At 30.1% G+C, this 13,998-nt stretch overlaps 1 protein-coding gene and 1 long non-coding RNA gene across 4 annotated transcripts in view; one reads left to right on the top strand and one right to left on the bottom strand.

The window, feature by feature from the left end:
* The window catches only part of crp (transcription factor cropped), a 139,469-nt gene that overhangs the window by 2,179 nt on the left and 123,292 nt on the right, over nucleotides 1-13,998 (top strand). For 2 of the 3 annotated variants that reach the window (XM_086913381.1, XM_086913379.1), the window contains exon 2: nucleotides 12,883-13,207. In XM_086913381.1, the coding sequence (XP_086769507.1) occupies nucleotides 12,883-13,207 (325 nt within the window). The remainder of the gene's footprint in view (nucleotides 1-12,882; nucleotides 13,208-13,998) is intronic. The other variant, XM_086913380.1, reaches the window with a different exon arrangement.
* LOC147656707 (uncharacterized) lies at nucleotides 8,891-9,827 on the bottom strand. The gene is made up of 3 exons (XR_015293759.1): nucleotides 9,516-9,827; nucleotides 9,338-9,448; nucleotides 8,891-9,251 (listed from the first exon to the last, which is right to left on the bottom strand). It is a non-coding gene; the product is annotated as an uncharacterized LOC147656707 (long non-coding RNA).

Raw genomic sequence — 13,998 nt, 5'->3', positions numbered from 1 at the left:
GAGAAAGCGGTAAGAAACGTAGAAAGACATATGCGTATGATTTTACGCTATAAAATTCTCGTTGGAGGTATCAAGCGTAAATTATTACATCAATGTACGCGGCATACCTTACGTTCATGTTCGTATTATATTTATTTATTTTTTTATTTTTATTAATAAGATCAATATGAAAATTTGAGTGAATAATAATGAATATATATTATGCGTATTATGTTATATGAAATGAATTGATTTAATCTTATTTTTTATTTTATTGATTATATGCTTATATTTGAGATACGCTTATTTTATTTTTGTTAATAAAATGCATAATAACATTAAATAGTTAGTGGTATATGTATAGATATAGGATTTGTATTTTGTTTTGTAAAATCTATTTGCAATTTCGGATATATTCTTTTTTTACTAAAATAAATAAGAAATAAACTGAATATCTAATAAGATTAAGAAGTAAATAAATTTAAAATATGATATATACTAGTATAGTATGTATATAAAGAAAACAATATATTTAATTTTTATTATATATATTGTTGTCTTATTTTTATCTTATTATATTTATTATATATATTGTTGTCTTATTTTAAATTTTTGGAAGCAATTTTAAACTTCTTCTGTTTTAATCCAATCTTTTTCCCCTTGAAATAAAAAGAATTGTTCATTTATGATGAGAACATCTGATATGTGTTTATTCTCTCACCACGCGACCTAGTGTATCAGCTGATTAAACGTTCTGCTATTACGTAATCAGACACAATTGATACTTCGCCGATCGTGATAAATTTTCTCTCGTGGTTATCACTGCTTTGCACGGATGGAACGTTTTATGTATATATGTGTATAATGTATTATTTTAGTCATTGAAACGATGCGTCACTAATTTATAAATAGTCGGATAATTATGATCAAATATTAACCATTTTTTATTTTTATGCTGGTATAAATATTTGGAATAATCGATGTAAATTTATATTTACTACATTATACTTAATAACTAAAATTTTTAATAGTAAAAAAAATTGAAAACTTTTTGCAATTTTGCCTTATAAAATTGGAAAAATAATTAATAACATGTATAGATCTGTATACACATATTTCAAAGGTTTCCTTCATTCTTTTTTTATTATCTTATTATCGATTAAGTTTCTTTAGTAGTTACAAACTTGCACGGAACGAATTATTATCTAATCTAAAATTTTCTATATATTTTTGGATTATTAGTTTATAGAAAAGAAATCGAGCTGAGGTACATCCGCCTAGTTTCTTTTTTTTATTACGCGTTACAGATGAAATTACTGTCGCTCGATGCCCTATCGATTTTCTTTCGGTATTTACGTCAGCTATTCCTTTGTCGGTGTGCGTATCACGCCGCGCTTAGTAATTATTATCACCACATCGTTTATCAACCGTTGGAGAATAAAATTCGCTCCGTTGATGGTACTTTTTCGTTCGCTTATTTGCACGACTTAATAAATCGGTCGAGCCAATCCTGACCACGGTCAATGTGGTTGCACCATATTGTACGTCGTTGCCTTTTTACGTATACGTATCTCATACACACCTATAGGTATGCATGTGAATATATCCGTAGCGACTAGTCGGTTGGAGTAACAAAGATAACTAGTTGATGTGCACAGAAAGAGAAAAAGAAGAGAGAGGGCTTGGATTGCGTATTGCATGCACTCGTATTAGGTTAATCTCTGTATATAAGTGCACTTGTACTTAATGTAAGTTTAAATACGTAGTACGAAGTTATTATTATTATTATTATTATTATTATTCTTTTTTTTTTAGTACTTTTTTTGTTTTCTATTTTTAATTTTTGATTTATTTTTATATTTCAATTATACTATAAATATTAACACGATATTGATCGTATTTAATATTGATAAAATTGTTATTATTGTAGTAATTTGAAATAATTCTTGATATTATAAAAAATTATAATGGTAAAAATTAACTCAAAAAAGTGGGATAGAGTGCGTAATATAAAGATTATTATAATAGTATAGTATAATATAGTATTTAATTATAGTATAGTATTTAATATTGATAAAATTGATATTATTATAATAATTTGAAATAATTCTTGATATTATAAAAAATTATAATGGTAAAAATTAAATGAAAAGTGGGATAAAGTGTTTAATGTTTTTGAGATTTATAATTTTTTTCTTTTAATTCATTGTCGAAATGAAATAAAATATTTTTAAATTTATATAATTAGAGAATTATGAAATGGAAAACTGGTATGATTTGGATTTATGATAAACATAAACCACATTGTTTACATTTATCATAAACCCAAACTTGCGTATACCATGATAATTCTTATCATATCTATTAGACTATAGTCTATGTTTTCTAAAATAATAAGAAACATTACATATGAAATAGAGAATATTAGTTAAGAAATATGTTGTAATTACTTTTGACATCATTGAAAGGTTAATATAAATAAAATTTATCTAAAATATTTATTCATTATAGATTTTTAATTTTTACTTGAATGAATATTTCTATCATTCATTATAAATGAAAGAATAAGACAAATATTGGAAAATTGATTAATTTCTCAGATTTCTTATCATTAATTTTTAAAATATAACAGAAAACAGAAAACAATATAATGAAACGAAGAAAATCAAAATATATCGAAATCCGATTAAATAATCTGATATATTTATATATTATATATATTATAATTTGATAAATTATTAAATTTATTAATAATAGAAAAATTATAGTAGTTTTAAATTATCTATTATTTTTTATAGGAATAACTATATAGACATAAATATACAAGTATCTGTTTATTCTTTTTATTCATTTACTTATATGTTTATTGAAGAATATATATTAATTTTCAAAATTTTATTAAAATGTCTAAAGTAAGTTTTGTAAATTATTTTTGATAAAAAAAATATTTTTATATATAAAATTTTCTGTTTGAAATGATTCAAATATTATTCATTTTATTTAAAAAGTTTTGATATTTTTAAACATACTGATTTTTGAATCATATAGTAAATACTTGATAAGAAACTGGAATTCGTACAAAAATTTTTTTGCGATCATGGTTAATTATAGAATTGGGTAAAGTGAGATAACGTGTTTTATCGAGTTGGCCCGATACGTTTTCTTACAAAATCATAGTAGAGTTAAATTTAATTGAAGAAAATGGTTCACGATCTTTTTAGAACAGATAATATTACATAATTCAAATAAAAATTTTATTGTATATTATTAAAACTTCATCAATTCTTTATTATATATTCACTAATGTAATTAAATTCTCATTGATAAATATGATATAATAATAAAAATAATTTCAGAATATTTATAATATGATATTATTAAGATATTAAACAAATTTTCAATCAGGTATTTATTTGGAATATTTTAATAGATTTTAGAATAACATAATTAAATTAAAATAGAAAAAATAATGAAAAATTGAAATAATCATATCAAATGAAATTTTCATAAAATTTTTAAACATTGTTATATAAGATTTGCAATAATAATTAAGTCCAAAATTTCCAATAATTCATAATAAAAATTTAATTGCAAGCTGCGATGCTCATCAGTATTTATCTGTATATGTAATTTCTACGATGCATTTTTAGGATAAAAAAATAATTCGTCGCACATATGATTCCAATTTTTCTGAATAGATTTTATATGAAATAATAATAATGTTGTTCCTCTAATTTGTAAAGAAAAAAAAAAATCACGATGACGCGTCCCGTCATTGCACTGCAAAATCTCAGCACTTGACTGGCCTCGTCTAGGAATGGACTTAACACTTGCTGCAACTGTGCATATTTGAAAATCTCGTTATCTGTCTGTACTTGCGGCCTTAAGGGTTAAGTCGGTTGAACATGCCCTGATATTGATTCCCATATTTTTCACGTATCTCTCACGTGAAAAATCATCGACTTAAATGAAAAAAATGCCGTTATTAGATTACCGAAAAAGTATTTTTCAAATGTTCATATCTTATTTTTAAATTATATTTGAATCACATGAATCGTCAAAATTAGTAATTAAAATAAAATTACCATACAAGATAGACATGATATTTTTATGAATTTTTACCTAGTCGAGTTTTATGATGTTCTTTTATAATACAATGATGTCCTTTTTTTTTTAATCCTTTGAATTTTTATCTTACCATAGCAGACAGTTAAACTGCGAAAATGGTCTGTACAATCTTGAAACGCCTTCCAGTTCTGGAGCTTGCCAGCAGACAACAATGGTTTCTCTGTTGACCTCTTACGCTCCACATACCCACTGTGCACCGCAAATTCATATTACATGCACATGTGTATGTGAGTATTACTCATGGATAAAGTCAAAGGGACCAACCTCAGACGGGAATAATGCCTCTGTCTGACGCTCTTCCTTCTTTCTCTCTCTCTCTCTCTCTCTCTCTCTCTCTCTCTCTCTCTCTCTCTCTCTCTCTCTCTCTCTCTCTCTCTCTCTGAGTACCTACTGATGTAGATATAATGTAGATGTTAATCTCATCTTCGAGTAAAAAAAAAAATCAATTTTATATATATATATATATATATATTTCTCTTTATTTATGAATAATTTGTACGATAATTGTTTGCGTTCTCTCTTCATTGAATATTTTTTATTTCAAATAAAATTGTAAATCCCATTTCATATTTCAATTATTAAACCTAAAGTTAAAAGTTAAATTAAAATGACATAGCTGAGTACAAAAAAGAAAAAAGGAGTTGTAAAAAGATTATAAAAACGAGCCTAGTACCAAATTTTTTTCAAAGTCGACACCACCTCGATACCATTCGGACATTCAGAGATTAGCTTAAGATCATTTCTGTGTATTCAGCTGACCCATTGATCCTTTATAAAAAGATATTTATCCCTATAGATCGCAACTACCTGAATTTTTAACTATAGAATATGAAGCGAACATCCAGTTGCTTCTTTATTCGTTGATTTTCGATGATACTTTCAATGGTTCAAAATTGTGAAAGGAAGATTTAAACGGATCGTAATGTAAAAAGTGTCTATTTCTTTAAAATTTATACGGAGAAAAACATTATTTAACTTTTCTTATTCTTTAGAATAGTTATGAATTCCAATAAATTTTTCGTTTCACTTTTTTCCTTCAGATTCAATCCTCTTAATTTCGAACAAATGAAAAAAAATTGTTTAATTTTTGCAATAAAAATTTTATATTTATTTGAAAAAATATATCTCAAATCCAATAATATTTAAATTGAAAAAAGAAAATAGAATATACAAACGAAAGTAAATGGAAATATTCTTTTTATGAAGTGGTATGAAAATATCTATTAGTAATTGATAGTTGCAATCAAAATTCAACAGTTGATCGACTAACATAATTTCACGCATCAAAACATTTGCATTTCAATCATCATCAATATAAATTATCATTGTTTTTGTGGCAAGTATTACATTAGCTAATTAATGGCTTAATGTATATACATTTAAAGAAGAGTATCGATATTCGAATTAATTCGTCTGAATAATTCATATTATTTTTGAATGTCATTTGAACATTTTTGATGTCACATAAAAATCAAAATTTATACATACATATGTATAGTTTTATTTTGATTAAAAATACAAAAAGATTGTGGAAAGTTTGATCAAAATTTTTAGAATCTGTTTTATTTTATATATATATATAAGAATTATTTTTATCTGAATAATTTCTTTCAAAAGTATTTATTGATGATTATGAAAAATTTTCTTAACATAATTTTTTTATTTTTCTTTTTTTGCTCCTTTTTTTTATTTTTATTTTTTCGTTGAAATAAATATTTTTTACTTTGCGAATATAATCCATTTTTTTTTAACAAGTTTAAACAATAGAAGAAAAACTATCACAAATACAATCGAATACAAATTTGTCGAGCTCACGTTTTATTTCTGACTACTATCTACGGATAATGTTGCGTCATATTACGAAATAATACAAGTATAATTAAATAATCTTCGTTTGTATTAGTCACAAATACCTGACTGTATCCGTATATACGTTGTACCAAATTGCAATTTATCATACATTTATTGCATGTTGACTTGCATAAAGTATCGTGCCAATCAATATAACATTTAGTTATTCAATACTTTATTTTTAACAACTTTGATAAATGTAATTTACTATTTTATTATTATTATTCATACATTTAAAAAGATTTTTAACTCAAAGCAGTAAACTCCTTAATTTTTTTTTAAAACGTATATTGCGTGTAAATTAAATTGCATCATTTTAAAACAAACTTTTTTGCAAATATTTATTTAAAAAAAAACATCTTGTATTACATATCTTGTTAAGAATATCAAATTAAATAAAATATTTATTCTTATCGAATTATCAAGCTGAAAGTATTCGTATTTATAGAATAACAATATCCAACACGGTCCTTTAAGGGTCTCATATGAGATTGATAATATAATATTATTAAAAATATTTACAATAATATTTCCAATATACTTTTACTGTGATATTTTTAATCTGTTTTCCGAGACCGCACACAGATCAATATCTATAAATATTGAAAATATTATATCATGTCAATATACATGGGTGTTGGTATATTCATAGGACTTTAGACAGTTCTATCTTCGTAATATCACTGTTGTTTCTGTCTCGTTTCATATAATACAAACTTAAATTGTTTATAACTTAATAAATAAGCTTCAATCGATATATCATCATTTGTGTTTGTCTTGACTTCTAAAATCAATTCTCCAAAGGGTATATCTTACGAATATATTAATATCATATATAACGTCATACACATCAATATATTCAATTTTAATTTCAACATACATAATATGCGGATTTTTTTATAGCTCTGTCATTTGCAAAGTAAAAAAAAAAAAATTTATTTAACCATCGATATATTTCACGATGAAAACAGTCCTGGTTTTCCTTCCCAAATAAAAGATTAAATGATAAAAATAGAAAATCGATTTGAATCGGTACACATTTCGCGGGTATAGACAGCGATTCGACACTGCAAAGACTCGAATAAACGAAGAAGAGGAGTAGGAAGATGAGAAGAAGAGACTCATGTAGACTCAACGTGGCGCCCGTTGGCCTGTGCCTTACGTCACATAGCTAAATATATGCCTGGCCGTTCCCAATCTCATTCCCATTCTCGTTCTTCATTTCATCCCGTGTGAGCTAATACGACAGCGGGCATCCTTACTCTGGCAAAGACATTCGCGAAATTGGCCCCCATTTTTCCCCTCTTGTTTTGTTCCTCGCACTTCTGTAACCCGATCTCTTTTCTATTTTCTCATTATATTTATATAACGATATCTTCTAATGAGATTTTATATATAATTATTATTTTTTATCTTCACTGGCAAAAATTGATAAATTAAATTCGAAAACGTTTGTCAATTTTGGAAAGAAATAATAAAATGTGATATTGAAAGATAATGTATATATAATATGCAAATAATATAGTTTTATTAGAATAAAAAATAGGAGGTATTATTTTTTTACAAATATTTTTTATGATATCAAGATTTTGGTATTCATGTAAAATGTAAATTTTCTTGTAAATTTTTTCAAATTTTGATAGTTATTTGTCATTATTTTTAAAATATAAAATTGCTTAGAACATCTACAACAGAAATATTTTATTACTTGCATTAAATATTTCTTGTGTAATATTGTAATTAATATTCAAATTATGAGAAGTCCATTCCAAATTTAATATAATGTAGTTAAAACGAAATTTAATTAAATGCAAATAATTAATCGTTGAAATTTAAGAACAAAACGTGGGTTTAATTAAGACTTACGATTACTGAGATATTAAAAGAAAGAATCTAGTATAAAGAGAAGTCATGGTTTATACCAGTCCATTTCGGGGTTTGTTCTTGATCCTGTTAACATCTGTCGTCGACAGCTCCGTTTCCAGAAAAATTCTCGTATAACAGCTGCTGCTGGCAGCAATCTTTACGCTTATTTACTCCTATTTTTTCCTCTGAAACCACTTTGCTCAAATATCTTCCTAACTAACTGTAATTGAAGGAATTGAATACAAAATGATTAATCTTTGAATTGAATTCACATTATGAAACTTATGACAGGATAAAAAATTCATTTTATCTTCAAATATATTTGAAAAAAAATGCATTCATTTTAATTCATATCACATATCTAAATATCAAAATTCGAGCGTTAGTATGTTATTTATTTTAATATTTCTATTATATAGATTTCTCTTTAAAATTTATTTATCTTCAATTTTGCATATTTTCAAGTATGCTTCATCTGTATTATTCATATCATTATATTAAATTTTTCTTATTAAGACATGAGATAAAAAGAAATTGAAGAGAGTTAATCGACGATGTAAAAGAAATAAAATAAAAGGAAAAAAAAAGAAGATAGGTCTCCGCAGTGCGTCTGATAGGCTTCGTTCATAGGGAGGTTGGGAGGTAGGGAGGTTTCCGAGGTTGGGTAGTTGGCTAGGGTGTCCAAACCCCAACATAAACGAACAGACGCACATAAATGCGCAGATAGTAGGTAGAGGCACCTATACAAGTCTGTTTCACGACCATTCGAAGAACGTCGTGCAGTTCCCCTGTTCTACCTAAACTTAGCCTTGGATATGTATACCGGGTGATTTAAAAAAAATTCATTTCATTACTTTTATGCTTATATTTCATATTTGATTGAAGAAATATATATATATATATATATTTATTTATCTTTTCTTATTTTATATTTTTTTTATGAGTTTAATTATATATTTTATCTCTAGATTTATCTCAACGCATAATATACGCAATAAAAAATTCTTTATTCAATTTTTTCCTCTTTTTTTTTTTTTTTTTTACAAAAAACTTGTATGGATAAGGAAAAAAAAAGATAAGAAAAAATATTATGATTTTATTTATGGTAATAGGATAGTTGTTGACACATACTCAAAGTAAAAAGAGAATTATATAATGTTGAAAATGAATAAAATGTTATTAAAACGTAAACAATAATACTAACGGATAGAAGACGGATTATATATTAAAATTCGCATGACGTAAAATTTTTTCAATTATAAAATAACAAATCGTATATGTACAGTAATCTCGATCGCGTATTAAAATCCATTCTTGGTATCCGGAAAAACCAAAATTATTCGCGCAAGATCAGCGTACGCGTATATCGACAAACAAATGGCGTAACATCAGATCGTTGCATCCAGCAATCGTGGAACAGATAGATCCTAAAATAACCAAAGTACTCTATGAACGGTATTCAAAGCGGTGAATGAAACGGCCAAGATTCTCAAACGGTACGAATTTACTCAACTTTTCAATGAACCTTGACCTTTTCCGTTATACGACAGAACGTTGTGGCGTCGCGTAACACGTATACCCAAATATTTCCACCCGGGGAATTACTCGATCATGGGCATGGAATCTGAAGTGAAAACGGAAGCGTGTGATCTTCTTGGTGCGTGTTTCGACTACGTGTTTCATTTATATACCGGACAAGGCGATCAGGTTGGAAGGCTCGAAGGAACGCCAACGCCATCGTAGACGCCGTCGCGTAACCACGACACTTTTTCTCCCGGGTTTTTTTATAGAGCTCGACAAGACGTCCTTTCCGGTCGTTTTCCTAGTTGCTCGCAGCTGATAGGCAGCCAGAGATAGCGAGGCTCGTGCGAAGGCACCGGTAACAACCAGCTGAGTGGCGCCAGCCATCAGCTGTTGGTGACTCACGCGAGCCGACCGAGAGCGGCGCGTCGCCGACACACAACCGCACAATCCGCGTGTCTCTCTCTCGCGGCTCTCTCACTAATACACAGCCGCGCGTGCGCGAGAGCACCTAGCACCGACACACACACGCGGAACGCGGACGTGGCACCAGATTCGAACATCCGTGTGCGCGTATATGGCGCAATTCCGCGGCGTATTTAGCTGTGTTTCTTCGCGCGCGTGAACGCTCGCGCGCCCGCGTCTGCACGTATACCGCGTGAAAACATTCGCACGCCTCCTCCATGTTATGTTTTTCTCGTTTCGTTGTTCGAACGATTGGACGATTCTTTGATTATGTATATCGGAATTTCTTTTATCTTTACGCGATTTATATATTGTTAATGATAGTCGTTGAATTTGATTTGAATTTTTTTAACGTTACATATTTACATATACGTTCGAGAAGGACGTGAGAAGGAAATATTGAATTGGTATAGTTACATAATTCGAAGTTTTCAAAATATTAGCTCAATAATGATAATGTAGTAATATTGTCAATACATACATAATCTCTTATATAATAATAGTTGCAAAATAAATTCTATCGTGAATCGAAATTTTTGAAATTCAATTTCATCATTTTCTCACGCAAATTTTCTACTGACATTCTACTGGTCCAGCATCCGTTCTACGCGAAGAATCTTTTGAAAAAAATCATTCAATTTCAACGTCGCCACTATTATCCGATACGATAACGCTTGTTCAACGAACATGTGTGGTATGATAAACTCGAGTTTCATAGAAAATATTTATCGTCAACTTGAAATCGGAGTAGCGACGTAAACTTATTAACTTACAAAAAAAAAAAAAAAAAAAAAGAACGTCATAGATTATTTTCAGGTAGATCGTACAAAAGCGACAAACTATTTCTTCGTTCAGGGACCGACATTCTTTTCGGATGACGATGGTGTTCTAAGCTTTGAGCAACGTGGGCGATGCGGGTCTGAAATTTTCGTATCTATTAGCAACGGCTCGTTAACCGGATGAATCTTCTTTTGAAAGAACAATACATGTATATGTATTGTGTGTGTATATATATATACATGTAGATCTACGATGAAAAGGAAGGTAGCCACCTACTTAGTCGACCTACTTCTACGGGACTGATCCGAGAGAACTCAGCGGGTATCCGACGAACGAGCTGACGTCACAGCAGCCAACCATCCAGCCAGTAAGCCGTCGGCGTACCAGCTGATCTAATGTAACCACTCGATGGGAGAGTACCATGTGGAATTCCGCAGCATGGACCACGTGTTATTATTCCATATCCTGTAGGAAGTCCAATGACTTCATCAGGCGTTGATCAATAATAGTACCCATTCATATTCTCTCGAGTTTTACATTCATATATGTGTAACATTTTTTTCATTTGTAGTATTTATTCTTATATTTCGAAACGTCTTGTACATGCATAATATTTTTTCTTTAATTTTCGTTTCAATTATTTCGTGACAATCATTGTATCAATCATATCGATATAAATCTAAATACTCAAAGTTCAAAAGATTGTACGAGAGAGATATCTCTAGATGTTTTAAACAATGAAAAATTTTTTGGATGTAATATTGTTACGCCATTTAGATTAAAAAATTATCGCTTGTAAATCCAATTGTGATATACGATACGAAGTATCGAGATAAGATCGTGTTCTGATTTTACGAGTATTTTTATAAAATTATCGTTTCATTACATTATGCGCACGGTATTTGCACTCACACAGTTTTCTTTATATTACACGTATATACGTATGGATATATTCCATTTCTATTATCGGCACGCGCTGAACGAATGTTTCAGAGAGCAGGGCACAAGGTCACGGTCTTTCCCTGCTGACTCATCTCACATCCGCCATTCCAATCTTTTCCCTCTTTTCTCTTTCTCTCTATCGTCTCCGCCACGTCTCCGTGTAATTTTACCAGATGTTTCTTAGTGGAGGCTGCATCACTTATTTCCCGTCCTTCTTTTCCATTCTTCTGCCACCGTTTCTCCAGAGAAACGTTCATCTCTTCGTTTCTAAAGTATTCATTACGTTTACCATTGCAATGATACGTCGTTTCGTTCAATTGTTAAGTTCCCCCAAATGTGCATCTCCCTTTCATTAATAGTGACTTCGTGAAATGAAATCAAAGATATTTGTTTACGTTTCTCTAACATTTCTAAGAATACATTGGTAAACCAAACTCTTCTAACATTGCAATTATTCCTTGTCATATTTAAGTAAATGAAAATAATTATAATTTATTACATAAATACAAATTATGTTTATTTTTATGCAGATATAAAAAAATTCTCAGCCAACATTGTCTCGGATATCTACAATCTCGTTTAATTATTTTTCTTGTACCCATTGTTGGAAAAACATTGGAAAAGGAATATTTTAATCTCGGCAAATCATTGCGAAACACGAAACGTTGACATTGAAACACATACAGTGTGTAGAAATTTTCGTAACACGTTGCACAGGCTTGTAAAAAAAGAATTTAAAAAAGAAAAAGAGATTGTGCAAGGAGACATAGGAGTAATTTTACGTGGCGTGGCATTGCGTGCAGGCTTAGTAGAACCTTTGAAACTTGTAACCACAATGACGTCTCGCTTCATTGACCGCGAATTTAACTGTCGATAAGTCCGTGGCTTCCATGTAGTTGAAACAACGTGATACAAACTGGTAGGCGCTTTCAATTTTCTTAAAAGCCCTTGGATCCAGACAGACAGCCGTTTTTTTTTTTTTTTATATTTCCGTCTGCGCGCTGGTTTCTGCGCGCTGTATCTCACTTTGGTATCTACTTGGTAAATCAAATATTCAGAGCCACCACAAAACTCGGCGAAACATGAACGTCATATGGGGCGTATGCGAGAGAGAGAGAGAGAGAGAGAGAGAGAGAGAGCCGGTTGTTTCAGTGTCCTCTTTGATTTTGTATCTCTTTGGTTGCCATGCCAAAAGAGATTGCAACCGGCGCTTGTTGCGCGCCATCAAACGAACGTATTCATTACAATGTTTGCACAGTGACAAAATTTCCCTCTGACACTTGTTAGTATCCTTTATTTTATATCGCATTGATTTCTACATATATTATATAATTGATATATTTTTTGCAGAAGCATTGGAACAGTGGAGGAGGGCTCGGTGGCCACGAGCGTGACGATCGCCGAGGTCGTTGATTCGCAAGAGCAGCAGCAACAGCAATCAAAGAGCAACGGCGCAGTATCTCGCCGTGTTGCTGGTCAAAACGTTGCGCTGAGCAACGGCAATAGTACCAGCAACGTCGGCCGTGTGACACCGCGAAGCCACATGGAGCAGGAGAAGCGTATGCGGCGAGAAATCGCCAACAGCAATGAACGACGTCGGATGCAAAGTATTAACGCCGGTTTCCAGTCATTGAGGACGTTGTTGCCGCACCACGAGGGCGAAAAACTTTCTAAGGTAAGTGGTTAAAAGCATTGTGTTCCCTCTCACTCGATAACCTACCAATTATTATGCTATATCGGCAATCATCCTTGTACAAAAGTATCATCGTTTTCTCGTTTTCAAATTTATGACGAATTTTTTGAGAAAATTTTGGCATGAGAAGCAAAAGATTCCTATAAACTTTGAAATGTTCGATCAGAATCGAATTGTCTGAACAGAATAAAAGTTAATTTAGGATACTTTTCGTAGGATGGAGGAGAGTGTATGATTGATTTAGTTTATGATCGGTGTAGGTTTTTCCAAACGAACGCATACATTTGTATCATCATCTTTCAGTAGTTTTAGAGGCTTTACCATCAAACGCGATATCTATAACGCTTCCTCCAATAAGTTACCTGTGCTGGAGGAAGAAATAATCTTCGGCTTATATATCATCTCTTTTTGGCTTACTTCATCAAAATAACTAGATTGACTCTTTGAATTCGTAATGGTTATTGAACGTTTGATCCCTTTTTATAGATAGTACTATTATAAATATATATATATACATATATAGAATGAATTCAAAGAGTTAATTTCTCGAATTGTAGTCATATTAGCCATCATTTGCACGTACAAAAAAAAAGGAAGAAGTTGATATTTACAAATAATTTTCTTCCTTTAATTTTTTTTATTTTTATTTTATCTTTTGTTTTTCTTCTTCTCTTTCGTAAAATTAATCATTCACAATTCACTAATTCCAATACAACATATTTTTTCCCTTTATTAGAACGACTAATCCGATTGAATGCAAAATGTGCAATGCG

This window comes from Apis florea, unplaced genomic scaffold, assembly GCF_048593485.1.
Source record: "Apis florea isolate Af1SG1 unplaced genomic scaffold, ASM4859348v1 contig_3496_pilon, whole genome shotgun sequence".
Taxonomy (NCBI): Eukaryota; Metazoa; Arthropoda; class Insecta; order Hymenoptera; family Apidae; genus Apis; species Apis florea.
The sequence above is the reverse complement of the archived record's forward strand: the minus strand, read 5'-3'. Positions and strand labels throughout refer to the sequence as shown.